Below are 14,550 nucleotides of genomic sequence, written 5' to 3'. Positions count from 1 at the left end.
CTAAGGGAACTAAGGGAAGCAGGTGGGAACTACAGGCGACTGGAGAAATTTGGAGGACAAACTCTGATGTCCTTGACTGACAGTCGCAGACAAATCTATGCAGACCACAGAAATCATTTCACGTGGTCACCGGAAGAAGTAGCTGTCCTACCTGGAGCCTCTACTCCACCGCGCACGGAGGAGTGGGTGGGTCCGGACTCTCAGGCCGAACTAGTCCCGCCCCCATCTCACCCTAAGGGTCCGGGACTCTGTTCAAGAACGCCGAGCGGATGCTGCGAGTGCGCAGTCTGGACAGCCTGGACCAGGGCCGCCTGGTGGACCTGGTCAACGCCAGTTTCGGCAAGAAGCTCCGGGACGACTACCTGGCCTCACTGCGGCCGCGGCTGCACTCTATCTACGTCTCTGAGGGGTGAGCCTGTGGACCCCAGAGGGCAGGGACGCAGGGGCCTAGTCGAGCGAGGCAGCGGCCTAGTCGGGCAACTCCGGGTCAAGAAGAGGTCCCAGCCTGCCTCTCTCCCGCTGCGCCAGGTACAACGCCGCTGCCATTCTGACCACAGAGCCCGTACTGGGGGGCACCCCGTACCTGGACAAATTTGTGGTGAGCTCCAGCCGCCAGGGCCAAGGCTCCGGCCAGATGCTGTGGGAGTGCTTGAGGCGGGACCTGCAGACGCTTTTCTGGCGCTCCCGGGTCACCAACCCCATCAACCCCTGGTAGGTCCCACCCCCTCCTCTTCAACCCTTGCCAGCCAGGTCCCGGGGTGTGTGTGTGTGTGTGGGGGGGGTTCACCGGCTCAGTAGGCTGTACCTCCAGTACTTACACTAGCCTCCCCTCCCCAGGGAACACCCTCCTCCCTCCCCTATCATCCAGGGGGCAAACCACACAGGGAGCCCGATTGCCCCACCTGTAGATTAACCCTGCTTTCCTGGAAGCAACGGTACTTCCCAAAGCAAACAGCCTACCTCTCCCAAGGTCCCGAGAAATCCTGACTCATCAGGCTCTATTCTAGGTCTACCATACCTCCAGTGGAACCGTTCTCTCCTCTAGCCTTCAGCAACTGTCTCCCCATCCCTAGTCCCCTGGTCTGTGGGCACTAAAGTGAACAAGAACACTGCTACAGTCCAGGCAGTGTGGAGAGAGCAAGGAATGCCCTCATTCTGACCTCCCTACTGTGTGACCCCGCAAGTAACCTAACTTCTCTGAGCCTTAGCTGCTTCTCTGTGAAGTGAGCATGACAATCCGAGGTTCGTCAACAGACCACAACTGGCCTAGTGTCTAGAACTGGCGTTGTCTTAAAAACTGCCTCCCTTGCCTCCCCGCATCCAGGTACTTCAAGCACAGTGATGGCAGCTTCTCCAACAAGCAGTGGATCTTCTTCTGGTTTGGCCTAGCTGATATCCGGGACTCCTATGAGCTGGTCAACCATGCCAAGGGACTGCCAGACTCCTTCTGCAAACCAGGTTCCGACCCAGGCAGTTGACCCTCACTATAGATCTCGCAGGCCCTGGGACAGCCAGAGTGAACAAAAAGCCCTGCCTGCTGGGGGTGACCCCAGGCAGCTGAGTGATCTGCAGAGGAGGAAGCAGCCCAGCTCTGCCCAGAGGGGACTCTGAAGTGGGACAAGCACAGGAAGGAGAGGACCTGACTTGCTCCAGAGCCACAACCAAATGGCTTTGACTTTCAGCCTGGGGATGGGAGGGGGTTGGGGGGGGGGCTGGCTTTCAAGGACTGTCCTTAGGGCTAGCCTTAAGAGTGAGTCAATTTCTGTGACCTCTGTGTGGTTCTGAGGCTCCTTACCCTACCTGCCTGATATTCTACCACTTATTTTAATTTCTTTGGGTCTTCTATTTTCAGGAGGCCTTGATTAAAACACAAGCACATGTCTAAAAGTCAGCTCACACTTGACAGGAAATTAGCAATGACCCTCCAGGAGCAAAATCTTGAGGGCAGGGGAACAAGGGAACCCCTAGATGGACTAGAGGAACCAATTAGTTGGAAGGCCCAAGGATAAATGCTGTCACTGTCTCCCACACTTGGGTGTCAGCAGCCCCCAGAGGGGCTCTTCTGAGCTTAGCTTAAGAAATGCCTTCTTCCATCCTGCAGACCAGGCCAACAGCAGCCTGGCTTCCCCTGCCCTGCGGTGCCTCCGCCCCAGGTCCCTCTCCAGGTGGAGCGCAGAGCCAAGCCCGGACAGCAGTGTTTCATCTTTTACCTGCAGGAGTCCAGAGAAGCCACAAGATGGCTTTGGTTTAAAAGCCCAGACTAGCCAGATGTGGGATTTGCCTGTAATTCCAGTTATTTGGATGACCACATCATATCTCTTCTCCTTCCTTCTCTCAGTATTTTGAGTACCCATGCACACATGCCTGGTGCGTTTTTTTCAAGCCACTGAGTTCCAGACTTAAACTGTGCAGTCGGCTATGTGGAATCCAGCCACCTTAAGCTCCACACCACCTGCTGGCCCAAGACTCTGTCTCTTTAAAACAAAACAAAAAGCTCAGACTTGGACAGATATTTTCCCCTGAGCCTTTTTAAACAAAAAATATTTATTTAATTAATTTCATTTGTTATTATTTTTTTAATTTGACCAGAGAGAGAGAAAGGGAAAGCAAGAAAGCAAGCCACCAGGTCCAGGACTCACACCATGGTCGGCCATGTGGGAATCCAGTGCGCCTAACCACCACACCACCTGCCAGCCCTTTCCCTGGGGCTTTCTGAACAGTGTGTCCAGCCTCTGCGGACGAGCACATTTAGATTGGCAGAGTCCAAAGCCCAGGGCCTTCAGTTTTTGTTTTAATCCTCGTAGTGACCCTACTGGCTGGTGGGGCTACTTTCTAGCAGAGGGGCCATGGATAAGCACGGAGAATGGTCAATTAAGAGACCATCATGGTACACCATGACAGAACTGAGTCCCCAACAGTAGCCTGTGTCTTCCCTCAGGACATGGCCACGTCAGGAATGGCCAGGACATTAGATGGACATGGCCAGGAATCCAGCTCTGTGCCTGGAGGCTTGTCTACCTCCTCCAAGCCCCCATTTCCTCATGTGTAAATGGAAACCACTCAGTTCAGAGTGGACACTGTTAGTTCTCTCCCTCGAGTTGCTGTCACCAAAGATTTCTTCCAAAGAGCTGGCACCAAATAGAAGGGAAAGCACATACTACGGTAAGGATTTTGAGACTGGTGAAAAAGGCCTAGAAAAGGGATGAGGGGAACTCTCAGAGCAGGGGAAAGATCGGAGAGGTCCAGGGTGGGGTTTAACCGTAAACGGTCTCTCAAGAAACTCAACATCAATCCCGGCCAATGGCAAAGTGCCCTGTGGTAAGAACAGAGAAACAAAGCCAAATGTCTATATAAAATGTTTATTTTTGGAAGACTGTGTGATCTGGTGTTTGGGAGGGCACTCCACCCCACCAGGCCGCCCACGAGGCTGGAAACAGCCAGACGTGTAAAGCTGGCTGCCTCCAGCTCCACTCCTGCGTATCTCAGAGCAGACGGGGCCTGCTCTCCTCTCAAGGTAGGTGGTGAGCTGGTACTGCTTCTGCCCTGGCATGCCCTGAGAACCCATGTGCCCTGTGGTGTCTGGCCCTCTGCTCCTCCTGGGCCTGACACACGTGTCAACACACACACTCACGCTCAGTCTCTGAAAAGCACTTGTAGGGCCAAGCTGCATCAGACACGTTCAAAAAGGAATTTGTAACACTTGCCCACTTCTAGATCTCCATCTTCCTTCATCTCTCTCATTCTCAGTCCCTGCACCCTAACCTTGCCTTATTCCCTTCTCAGGAAGAGCACTCCCAGGGAACAGCTGGCTCAGCGCTCCTAACAAACAGGGAAAAAAAAAAAAACCTGTGAGGCACTAGCGTTAGGGCTCCTGCCCTCCAAAGAGCCAAACCCAAGAACTTGGGACAGAGACCTGCCTCTTAATGCAAAAACAAAACAAAACAAAAAAAACAATCAAACAAACAGACCAGAAAGCATAAATAAACAACTGGGCCAGTGAGGAGGAAGGCAGGGTGGCCCTCAGTGGCTCCCTGTGTTCCCTCAGGCTCTCAATGCAACTCAGCCATCAGTGGCCAGGATGACTGCAGCCCCAAAGATGCCCACACTCTCTCCCAGGAGCTTCATCTGGTTCCAGAACTCAACACGCCGCGTGTTGTGCCAATAGGCAACGTTGCCATCTATGAGCAGCATGACAGGGGGCAGTACCACTGCCAGGATCTGGGCCGCCAGGGTCACATAGTAGCCTGACAGGAAGGCCAGGGCCAGGACGCCGTAGAGCACGAAGAACAACTGGATCATGAGCTCCCCTCCTGGGAGGTGGTTCAGGTATGCCAGCCGATCCTCCTTGCTGTGCTGCAGCGAGTAGGCCTGGAGACACACCATGCCCTAAGACTCTGCAACAGGCTGAGAAACCTGTCTGGGGAAGGACACCCCTGAATTGGCACCTGCAGGTCAGCCCCTACAAGGTGTGCTTCGATTCCCTCTCAGACTGGGGACTCTGAAAGTCAGACCTGGGTCTCCCCCTCAGACTGTGGAGCCCCAGGAAGTTAGAGCCCATGTCTCCCCATGCCCTGGGTACTCTGAAGGGAAGAAGTGAGTCTCCATAGTCAGACTAGAGCTCCCAGCTCAGCATATGCCATGGAAGCTCATAGGAACTCTGCAATGGGATTTGGTACCTGGTAACCAAGACGAGTGGTCCAAGGCCTGTCCATGTCCCCGTTCACACTGGCCCCAGCACCAGGGAGGACTGTAACTGGTCACCCTATGCAGCCCCCAGCAGTTCTAGGTGGCAAAGTCCCAGCTGGTGCCTGAGCCCCACAAAACCTCTCCTTTGTCCCCCCTCCCAGTCCTCCAGGGGTGGACCTCTGAGGGAGTCACCCATCTTGTTCTCTTGGCTCTCAGGGTGGGGACTGACTGTCAATCCAACTTCTCTACATAGAGACAATAATGGTGGACGGAAGGAGACTTAGTCAGGTCTCAAGCACTGGCAAGGTCCCTTGCTGGGGCAATTCCCTGGAGTCAAGCCATCAAGGACTGCACACAAGACCTTGCTCTGTCCACCTTCTTGGGCTTTGCCAGGCCTGGGCTCAGCATGTCACTCCCAGCCAGGAACCTCCAATCAGCAGCCCCCCAAACCTACCACACAGATGAGGTAGATGCCCAGAAACACCTGGCCGGTAGACTGCAGGGAACGACTGCGGGGTTTCCGACGGTACAGCTCCCCAGCACCACTGGCCAGCACCAGAAAGCCACCGATGATGGCAACTGTGCGTGAGTACATACGGACCTAGGCCAGGACAAGGGGATCTCAGTTAGGAACCATAGCCACCATTCCTCCTGGCTGTCGAGCATTGGATGGCCCATTTCTAAACATCCCATTCCACCTGATGAACCCTCTTACCGTTCCCAAGTGTGTTGAACAGGTAGAGCAGAGATAGATAATACTGTTTTTACAGAAGTGGAAACTGAGGCCCAGAGGGGTTAAGAAAATTGTCCAAGGTCCTACAGAGAGTAAGTGGCAGAACCCAGACACCATACATTGCTCTCCTCCCCATTCCCAGGTCTGCAGACTCTAATCCTAGTGTTCTTTCCTCTATGGAACAGAGTCTATTCCATAAAATAAAACAAAACAACAAAATGACCACTGATCTCATTATTCATATCTGCTTCTCTAACTGAACAGGTAGCTTCTCCTTTGAGGATAGTGGTTTTTTTCAACCCCGCGGTACCTGGTACAGGTTCCGCACTAAGATTAATTTATTTCATAAAATCAGATGGTTGGACCAGGTATTGTCCATGGCTGCTTTGGTCCTATAAGTCTGGAAATACTAAACTCATGGTTTAAAAGTTTTTGGGAACGAGGCCAGCAGTTAGCGTAATGGCTATGTCGCTGGACTCTCATGTAGTCGACTGCGGTTCAAGTCCGGGACCAAGTGGCGTAAACTCATGCCAGGCGCGTGTGTATGCATGCCCAAGATCCCGAGGGGAGAATGGAGGAGAAAGGATTGCGTGTGTATGCATGCCCAAGATCCCGAGGGGAGAATGGAGGAGAAAGGATTGCGGCATGGCCATCCCTGTGGCTATCCCCCCTGCGGGGTTATTTCTCGCCGCTTTCTATCTCTCTGTCTCTCTCTGGCGAGTGCACGCGTCCTATAGCAAAAACCTCTCAAAAAAAAAGTTTCTAGGAACAAGATGATTTGAGTTCTGGTTCCGACTGTACAATAATTGTAGTGAGACTCAGAGAAAGTCTGTTTTCCATCTCTGGACTTCACTTTCCACACCCAAAGGGGAGGTTTGTATGGTTTCTAATATCTATTTCTGCGATTTGTGATGATCTCCACGAACCTGGGTGTTTGGCTCTCCCAGGCTTCACACTGTGCACCTAGCCAGAACCACTCCCATCAGCCACCCTGGGTATCGCCTCCAGCTGCCCATTATTCATAACAAAGACTCTTCTAGGGTTCAGGCACTCACCTTCAGCCAGTCCCCGTAGTGAACATAGCCCCCGATGTAGGCAGCGTAGGTGCTAATGGCCAGCTGGAGTGCAGCCCCCAGGGCGAACCAGCGCCGCTTCACGCCAAAGGACATGAAGCTAGCACAGAGCACGGCCGCCCCCATGTCGAAGTACAAGTAGGGCACCGGGATGTCGGGCTTCCTGTGAACCGGGAGTGGGAAAGCAACGAGGAAAGAAACTCGCCTGAGTTCCCGCAAGCTCCAACTGGTCTCCCAAACCGAAGCCCCCTGTCAAAGACAGTACCTCCGAACCAGATCTAGTCTGATGGTCGGACCTGAGACCCTCCCAAGAAGTCCAAGGTCCCAATTCCTCGCAGTTCAAGGGTCCCAACTCCTGAACCCCAATTTCTTTCCCATATCACCGCACCCTGATCCTGGAACTGGCAGTACAGCCCCCACCGCGGTGAGCGGTTGCGTAGGTCTGCTCACCGGCGCGCCTCGGCCCTCTCAGCGTACAGCATGAGCTGGCTGAAGCAGCCCCAGAAGGGGCAGCGTGTGAGCAGTACTGAACCCAACTGCATGATCAGCTGCAGCATCCACCGTCTCGAACCTATCTTCGACGCCATCTTCGGGTAGGGCAGTCCGCCACGGCCTCACTCCCATCAGGGAGGCCTGCGGAGCCATGGGATACGCAACTTCCGCGTCTCTCGCTGTTTTATTTCTTCCGCCCGGAATCAAGGCTGTCGCTCTCTAGTTCCGGGCCCGAGAGATGTCCTGGCTGCTAGCCCCAACATTTTTTGTTGGTTTAACTGACTCAGGTTTCCAATTAGACTTCCTCACCTTCCTTTAGCCTCCTCCAGTTTGTTATTAGCTCCCATTATATGAAAGTCTTCAAAAGATTCATGGAAAAAAATTTATGGATTTCAAAATTTTTTGTACCAAAATAAAGTCATAATATGTATGTATGTATTTTTTAAGGCTTTTGAGATATGGCACATGCACTCTCCTGAAAGAGAAATCACTCCTCCCCCTCCTTGTGGGGAGATCGCCACACCGCAATCCCTTCTCCTCTGTTCTCCCCTCAAGATTTTAGGCATGCATAACACATGCCCCACGTGATTTTCAAGTCTCTGGATCTGGAACTCGAGCCATGGTCAGTCATGTAGGACTCCAGTGCCTTAACCACCACCCCAACTGCTGACCCCATAAACTCATACTTTGATTCCAATTTCCCATGAACTTTTTGAAGTATTTCCATATGTCTTCACGTCAGCAGCTACCCTTCCTTAGAATCATTTATCACAGTGGCAATGATATATATGTGATTCTTTTTTTCGGAGAGATTTTTGCTATAGGGTGTGTGCTCACCAGAGAGACAGAAAACAGGAAATCACTCGCAAGGGCTGCTACAATCCCTTCTCCTCCATTCTCCTCTCGGGATTTTGGGCATACATGCACACATGCCCAGTGTGAGTTTTAAGTTACTGGGTCCAGGACTCAATCCTGATCAACTACATGGGAGTCCAGCAACGTAACAGTTATGCCATCTGCTGGCCCCTGATTCTTTAATTATTAATGACTATGTTCCCCTCCCAGGCAGTATGCTCCATGAAGGTAGAGACTGTCTAGTTTGTTTCTTTCTATCCTATGTGCCTGTTGTAGTATACAGGATGCACTCAGGAATTATGTGCTGCAGACATAAGTGAACAAAAGGTGTTGTTAGTATACCTGGTTTATGGTAAGCACTCAGAAAATATCTGTTGAATAAATGGACAAAAGTTCTGGGCATTTGAATTGCCACCACAAAGCTGCTCCTACCTATTTTCTTACACACATGCTCCTTAACAAAAGAGCTTGTGTTCCAATATTGAAGTTAACACCCTGCAAGCACCCCCAATAGTTCATTTAATCCAGAAGATCTGTTTTAATTCCCTTGAGAGAGAAGAGGTTCATGTCCAAACAGCATTTGACTATGAATTTAAAATTTCCAACCAGCCAGTGAAAGGGATACAAAAAACAAAACAAAACAAAACAAAAAACACCCTTTCACTTTTATTTTTTTGGGGGGAGGCAGGGAGAGATTTTCGCTACAGGCACATGCACCCACTGGAGAGACAGAGAGAAAATGAGAACTCACCCCCCCTGGGGGAATGGTCACATAATTCCTTCTCCTCTACTCTCTCAGGATTTGGGGCATGCATGAACATGTACCTGCCATGATTTTCAAGTTGCTGGTCTGGGACTTGAACCACGGTTGGCCATGTGGGAGCCCAGAACCTTTACCACATCACCTGTTGGCTCCCATGATTCATTTAATAAAATTTTACTTATTATTATTTTAAAATTTTGACCAGAGAGAGAAGAGGGAAAGTGAGAGAGCAAGCCACCAGGTCCAGGGCTTGAACGATGGTAGGGCATGTGGGAATCCAGCACCTCAACCACCATGCCACCTGCTGGCCCTTCCCCCATGGTTCATTTTAAATAGTCACTAAACTCGGTATATCAGAAAGAATGTGGGACTTGGGCCGGCACGTAGCATGGTGGTTAAGGTGCTCGACACTCCCACATGACCAACCACGGTTGAGTCCTGGACCTGGTGGCTTACTTTTTCACTTTCCTTCTGTGTGTCTTTCTCTGATCAAGTGAAAATGGTTGAATGAATAAATAAGATTAAATAAATAACTCTTAAGAAAAAATAATGTGGGACTGGGATATACTAGTGCAAAGAGCTAGGGGGACCAGCAGTTGGCGTAATGGCTATGTCGCTGGACTCCCACGTAGTAGACCGCAGTTCGAGTCACGGACCCGGTGGCTTAAACTCACGCCAGGTGCGTGTGCGTGCGTGCCCAAGATCCCGAGAGGAGAATGGAGAAGGGATTGCAGCGTGGCCACCCCCTGGAGGGTGATTTCCTGCTTTCTGTCTCTCTGTCTCTGTCTGTCTGGCAAGCGCACGTGCCCTATAGCAAAAACCTCTCAAAAAAAAAAAAAAAAAAAGAGCTAGGGAATGTTATTATACATGTTTATCTTGGTGAGTGGGGAGCCCTCCAGACAAAGCAAATGAGAAATTTGAGTTAAAGGTCACTTGGGGGCCAGCAGGTGGCATTGTGGCTAAGGTGGCTGGATCTTCAAGTCAAACTCATGGTTCAAGTCCTGAACCTGGTGATCTGAAAGATAAAATATGCTGTGTGTGTCCCCAAAATCCTCAGAAAATGGAGATGGGATTGTGGCATGGCTCCTCCCCAGGGTGGGGATGGGGGAGTGATTTCTCTCTCTCTTTGGCAAGCACATGCACCCTATAGCAAAAGATAAAAAAATAGTCATTTGACCTGCCTCTGCCCATTAATGACAAAATCAGTTTTCTTTGCCATAAATTAGGCACATAGTACAGAATCAACTTTCTGATTACTTTTATTTGTCTAATATCCTCACACACCCAATTCAAATGGGACAAGATGCACAGTACTGACATTGTTGAGGACCAGAACCGAATTATGTAAGTCCTTAAAACAGTCCTAGGAGCCTGCCTGAGCTGTCCTCGTGGGCATGACACCCTACTCTCCCATCATAACCTTGGCAACTAGTTTCTAATAGTCCATAACACCAGCCAAGGAGGTGTGAGGAGGGGAGAGAAGATTAGGATGCACGATTCTTTTCCTGGTAACCAATACATTCCAGTTCCTTTGGACTTAGAGTTCCTCTTTTTCTGCCCTCTTCCTCAGAGGGGTGCTAGGAAGAAGGCTAGGGGATAATTTCTAGTTTCTAGGGTTGTAGTTTCTAGAGTTGTCAGGGGAGAGGGACAGACAGGCACTAGGCCCTGAGAAATGAACACAGTCATTTATCCCTGCTCAACCTGCACCCCCAGTCCCAGCAAACAGAAGAGCCCTAGACATCTAGTTTCCCTTCCTCTCACAGCTCTCTGCTCTCCCTCCAACTGTCTGAAGCACCCTCTGCAGCATCCCTCACCTTTCCAGAGGGCTCCCCAGCTCTCCAGGGCCCTGCCTGCGCTTGTGCTCGGCCATAACCACAGCCATAGCCACAGCGATCAGCATGGTGCCTGTGATGCCCAGCACCGTGGCCGTCTCAGCCAGGCAGAGCCGGGCCTCCACACTACTCAGTCTCGCTCCTGCCAGTCGCTCAGGCCCAGCACACGTCAAGTTGTCCAGGTCAGCCACATGTAAATGCCGCAGGTGACCCAGCTTCCCGAAGGCTCGCTGCAGGTCACAGTCACATATCCAGGGGTTGTTGGCCAGCAGCAGCCGTGTGCCTGCTGTCCGGATGTTCACCACTGCCTTGAACTCAAGGTGCTGCAGTTGGTTGCCCACGAGAGAGAGGAGGCCCAGTGCCCTCAGGGCCGCGAACACCTCGGCCTCTAGCTCATTGATGTGGTTCTCAGCCAGAGACAGGACTTCCAAGCCCTGCATGGTGGCCAGGGTGGCACTCTTGACCTGCTGCAGTTGATTTCTGGCTAATGAGAGCCAGCGTAGGTGGAAGAGGCCCCCAAGTCCACCTGCAGCCAGCTCAGTCAACTGGTTGTGGCTGAGATCAAGCTGCTCCAGGCTCCCCAGGCCGCAAAGGCTGCTGGGGTCCAGGGTGGCCAGCAGGTTGTGAGAGAGGTCCAGGCGGAGCAGAGTGCCCAAGGTGGCTGAGAAGTCTGGGGGCAGGTAGGCCAGTTGGTTGTGGCTGAGGTCCAGCTGTTCCAGGAATCTGAGGCCTCCCAGGGCCCCATCAGCCAGATCCTGCAGGATATTGTGAGAAAGCAGTAACACCCGCAGTCCCCAGAGGCCCTGGAAGGAGCCAACTGGTAGGCTACTGAGATTATTATGGCTCAGTTCCAGGAGCCAGGCTCTGTCAGGGAGCCTGGGAGGAAGGCTGAGCAGGCGGAGGCCCCCACAGTCCACCACACCGCCTGCTGCTGGGCAGGTGCATGGTGCTGGGCACGCTGCCACCAGATTCCCAAGAAAGGCTGATGCCACCACTGTGGCCATGGCTGCTGTGAGGGAAGAGTGGCCGCACCCTCCCCATCCTTGCCCCATGAGAGGCTGGGATGAGGGTGGCATAGGGCACTCATGATGCTGAGGCCTCCGTGTCTCACTCCTCCACCTGGGCCCCTGGGGAAGCATGGTGATGCTAGGGGAGAAAAATACAAGCAGATACCATATTCAGGGGCTCATCATTTGCCAGGTCTCCCAACACAGTCTCAAGGACACCCTCCACCCTGACTTTTCTTATTATTTAAGCTTCCAGCAAAAGCCACCTGGGCCTGAAACCCCCATACCCTTACCCCCATCCTCATTCGCTTATTTCTTTTCTTCTCTTATTTCTAGTAGGGCAAAAAGCAATCAGAGAAGGTAGCCTTTTAATCCTCTGAACCCCCTCTTTACTCCCACCTTACAGCCCACCACACTCACTTTCTGTAGGGCCTCAGGATAAACTCTGCCTTATCCTGCACTGACCACTCAGATGTCCTCAAGCAGCCATTTATAGAGTTCTTGTTCTGCAAGAGGACAGAGCCTCCACTAGACCCTGCCCGGGCCTGGCAGCCCAAGGTACCTACCTGTGTTCCTGGCAACAACTGCTCAGTGCAGCCCCAGCCCAGGAACAGCAATGGAAAGAATTTCAGCTCTGGTTTCCTACCAGAACCTCACCCTGAAGAGCACTTGAAGCTCCAGTTGTCAGGAAAGCCGCAACCCTGAGGGTGGGATGAGGGACAGGCTGAAGAAATCCCCAAAGCCTTGTGGCCTTGCATCCAGGAGAGCAGGATCCAGTCCTGCCTTACCCTGTGCCCACTGCCTCCTTCCTCACTCCTTTCTGAAGATCCATGTCCTGCTGACTCCCTCCTCAGGATGGCAGCCAGAGGTCCCTGAAGGGGCCCTTGTTCGGGAAGGAGTCAGGTGTCTCCTCTTTCATTCTATACTGCCTGCCTAAGAAATCTGCCACCATCTATAATTCACCGAGGTTTTGTCTAGGCACAAAGAGAGGGAATGCTTCCCCTTATCACTAGGCCAATGCTCAGGACTCCACTCTGACCCTCAGAGTGCCCCGCACCTCTGCCTTGCCCTGGGAACCCAACACAGTACTTCCAGCCAGGTGCCCTTGTCTGCTCACTAGCTATGCTCAGAGAGTAAGGGAATAACAACAGCCACATGGAAGGGACAGTTACCAAGGGCCAGGCATCTCGCTGAAGGCTTCATTAACCCTCAACAGAGAGGAAGGACTCTCATTTTACAGGTGAGGAAACCAATGCTTGGAAAAGCTAGTTAAGTTCCCAAGTAATACTGCTAATTAGTAGCAGAGGTGAAACCTGATAGAACTCAGGCCTGTCTGGACCCAGTCAAGTTCCCATCTACTAAGCAACCGTCCCCAAGAGACTAGGCCACTGTCTGCCATACCAGCCAACAGCCCTTTGAGAGGTCAAGGTCTACCAGACAAGAGCAAAGGACCGAGTAACAGGTCACCTCCAGAATGAGAAGGGCAACCACCATCTTGAGCACAAGTCAGAGCCTTTGGTTGATTTCCAGCTCCTATTAATAAATTCCAAACGATCTGGTTCACGCAAATTATAATTTAAAAAAAAAAAAGAGGAATCATTGTCAGTAATCTTTAAGAAAACAGTATAGACAGAGCCTTGAACTTGGCAAAAGCCCAATTTTCAAGTCACACAAATAAGTGCAACCACAGTTAAAATTCACAAAGGATATGCCGTTGAAGGTATTTCATCGGAGTCATTACCCAAAATGTGGCAGCTACTAGATACCCACATGTTCTCACTACAAATAAGTTAGTGCATCCAAATAACTCTACTCCTTTTGATAAGAATTATCAGATGGCTATATCATAGACAAACATCTGGATGTGATTAAGATCTCTCAGGATGGGGCCAGCGGGTGGCATGGTGGTTAAAGGCGCTGGATTCCTACATAGCCAATCATGGTTTGAATCCCGGACTTGGTGGCTTGTTTTCTCACTTTCCTTTTCTCTCTCTCTGTCTCTCTCTAGTCAAATTAAACAAATGATAGTAACAAATGGAATTAAATATTTTTTAAAAATCTCTCTCACAATATCCTTTTGGGATAAGATGAAAGGATAGGACAGTTTATCAACATCGGAAATAACACATTGGGATAGATACCTAGTATACCACATTACATAATCAAGATTTTTTTTTTTTTTTGAGACGTTTCTGCTATAGGGAGTGTGTGCTCGCCAAAAGGGGGATCATCCCCTGGGGGGATGGCCATGCTGCAATTCCTTCTTCTCTAGTCTTCTCTCAGGATCTTGGGCATGCACGCACACACAACTGGTGTGAGGTTTTTTTTTTTTTTTTTGAGAGATTTTCACTATAGGGCGCGTGCGCTCGCCAGACAGACAGAGAGAGACATTAGAGACAGAAAGCGAGAAATCACCCCCCAGGGGGGATGGTCACGCTGCAATCCCTTCTCCTCCATTCTCCTCTCAGGATCTTGGGCACGCACGCACACGCGCCCGGCGTGAGTTTTAAGCCACCGGGTCCGGGACACGAACCGCGGTCGACTACATGGGAGTCCAGCGACATAGCCATCACGCTAACTGCTGGTTCCCACGACTGGTGTGAGTTTTAAGCCACTGGGTCCAGGACGTGAACCGTGGTCGACTACATGGGAGTCCAGTGACATAGCCATTATGCTAACTGCTGGTCCCCCATAATCAAGATTTTAAAAAAGCTCTTAAATTGGAATAGTTGTTTTAAAACATTTATTTAATACATACTTAAATATATTTCTGTTCAGAAATTTAAAATCTGCATGTTGCAAATTGGCAAAGACTTGGCGTAACAGCCATTCCTGTGAAGAAGTCTGGGCAGATCTGCTGATCACTTCACTCTGAGTCGACGGTGTGATGCGTCTGTCAAAGGAAGCTGTAAAGCAGCTACTCATTGCAGGAGAGGGTCCCATGTCTTCTGTGCTAACAGGCTGTGGCCAGTGCTGAGACCACACATAAAACTAGGAAAGGGTCCTTCAGAAACCATTTTTCTGGAGGAAAGAAGACAGCTTCTCCATCACGTCTCCCCATTTAGCAACTTCTGTGTCCACAGCCCAAGGATCATCAGAAAGGGAAAAC

General features: G+C 51.1%; 3 protein-coding genes across 4 annotated transcripts in view; 1 reads left to right on the top strand and 2 right to left on the bottom strand.

Annotated features, from left to right (window-relative positions):
- Positions 1–2,106, top strand: part of NAGS (N-acetylglutamate synthase) — a 13,471-nt gene extending 11,365 nt beyond the window's left edge. Inside the window, 3 exon segments of the mRNA XM_006167413.3 lie at positions 238–409; positions 529–711; positions 1,325–2,106. Coding sequence (XP_006167475.1) covers positions 238–409; positions 529–711; positions 1,325–1,478 — 509 coding nt within the window. The 3' untranslated portion in view covers positions 1,479–2,106.
- A 677-nt stretch (positions 2,107–2,783) lies between these two features.
- On the bottom strand, positions 2,784–7,318 carry TMEM101 (transmembrane protein 101). 2 transcript variants are annotated; one of them, XM_006167373.3, is made up of 4 exons: positions 6,943–7,312; positions 6,475–6,655; positions 5,141–5,287; positions 2,784–4,368 (listed from the first exon to the last, which is right to left on the bottom strand). In XM_006167373.3, exons 1-4 carry the CDS (start codon positions 7,077–7,079, stop codon positions 4,060–4,062), a joined length of 774 nt encoding a protein of 257 aa, XP_006167435.1. In that variant the 5' UTR covers positions 7,080–7,312; the 3' UTR covers positions 2,784–4,059. The 2 variants fall into 2 exon arrangements, with proteins under 2 accessions (XP_006167435.1, XP_006167436.1); XM_006167374.3 differs by having other exon boundaries at positions 4,229–4,782; positions 6,943–7,318.
- Positions 7,319–10,412: 3,094 nt separating this feature from the next.
- Positions 10,413–11,438, bottom strand: LOC102482247 (slit homolog 1 protein-like). The gene has a single exon (XM_027767825.1). It carries the CDS (start codon positions 11,436–11,438, stop codon positions 10,413–10,415), a length of 1,026 nt encoding a protein of 341 aa, XP_027623626.1.
- Between the last annotated feature and the right edge of the window lie 3,112 nt (positions 11,439–14,550).

Source organism: Tupaia chinensis, unplaced genomic scaffold (genome assembly GCF_000334495.1).
Source record: "Tupaia chinensis unplaced genomic scaffold, TupChi_1.0 Scaffold144741_1, whole genome shotgun sequence".
NCBI classification, from domain to species: domain Eukaryota; kingdom Metazoa; phylum Chordata; class Mammalia; order Scandentia; family Tupaiidae; genus Tupaia; species Tupaia belangeri.
The sequence above is the reverse complement of the archived record's forward strand: the minus strand, read 5'-3'. Positions and strand labels throughout refer to the sequence as shown.

Bases quoted from the DNA above. Each gene is read 5' to 3' on its own strand.
- TMEM101 (XM_006167373.3), bottom strand. From the start codon at position 7,079: ATGGCGTCGAAGATAGGTTCGAGACGGTGGATGCTGCAGCTGATCATG. The intron at 6,656-6,942 runs GTGAGCAGACCT...CCCGGTTCACAG, and splicing joins GAGAGGGCCGAGGCGCGCCG to GAAGCCCGACATCCCGGTGC. The intron at 4,369-5,140 runs GTAGGTTTGGGG...GTGTGTCTCCAG, and splicing joins GCATCTACCTCATCTGTGTG to GCCTACTCGCTGCAGCACAG.
- LOC102482247 (XM_027767825.1), bottom strand. From the start codon at position 11,438: ATGGCCACAGTGGTGGCATCAGCCTTTCTTGGGAATCTGGTGGCAGCG.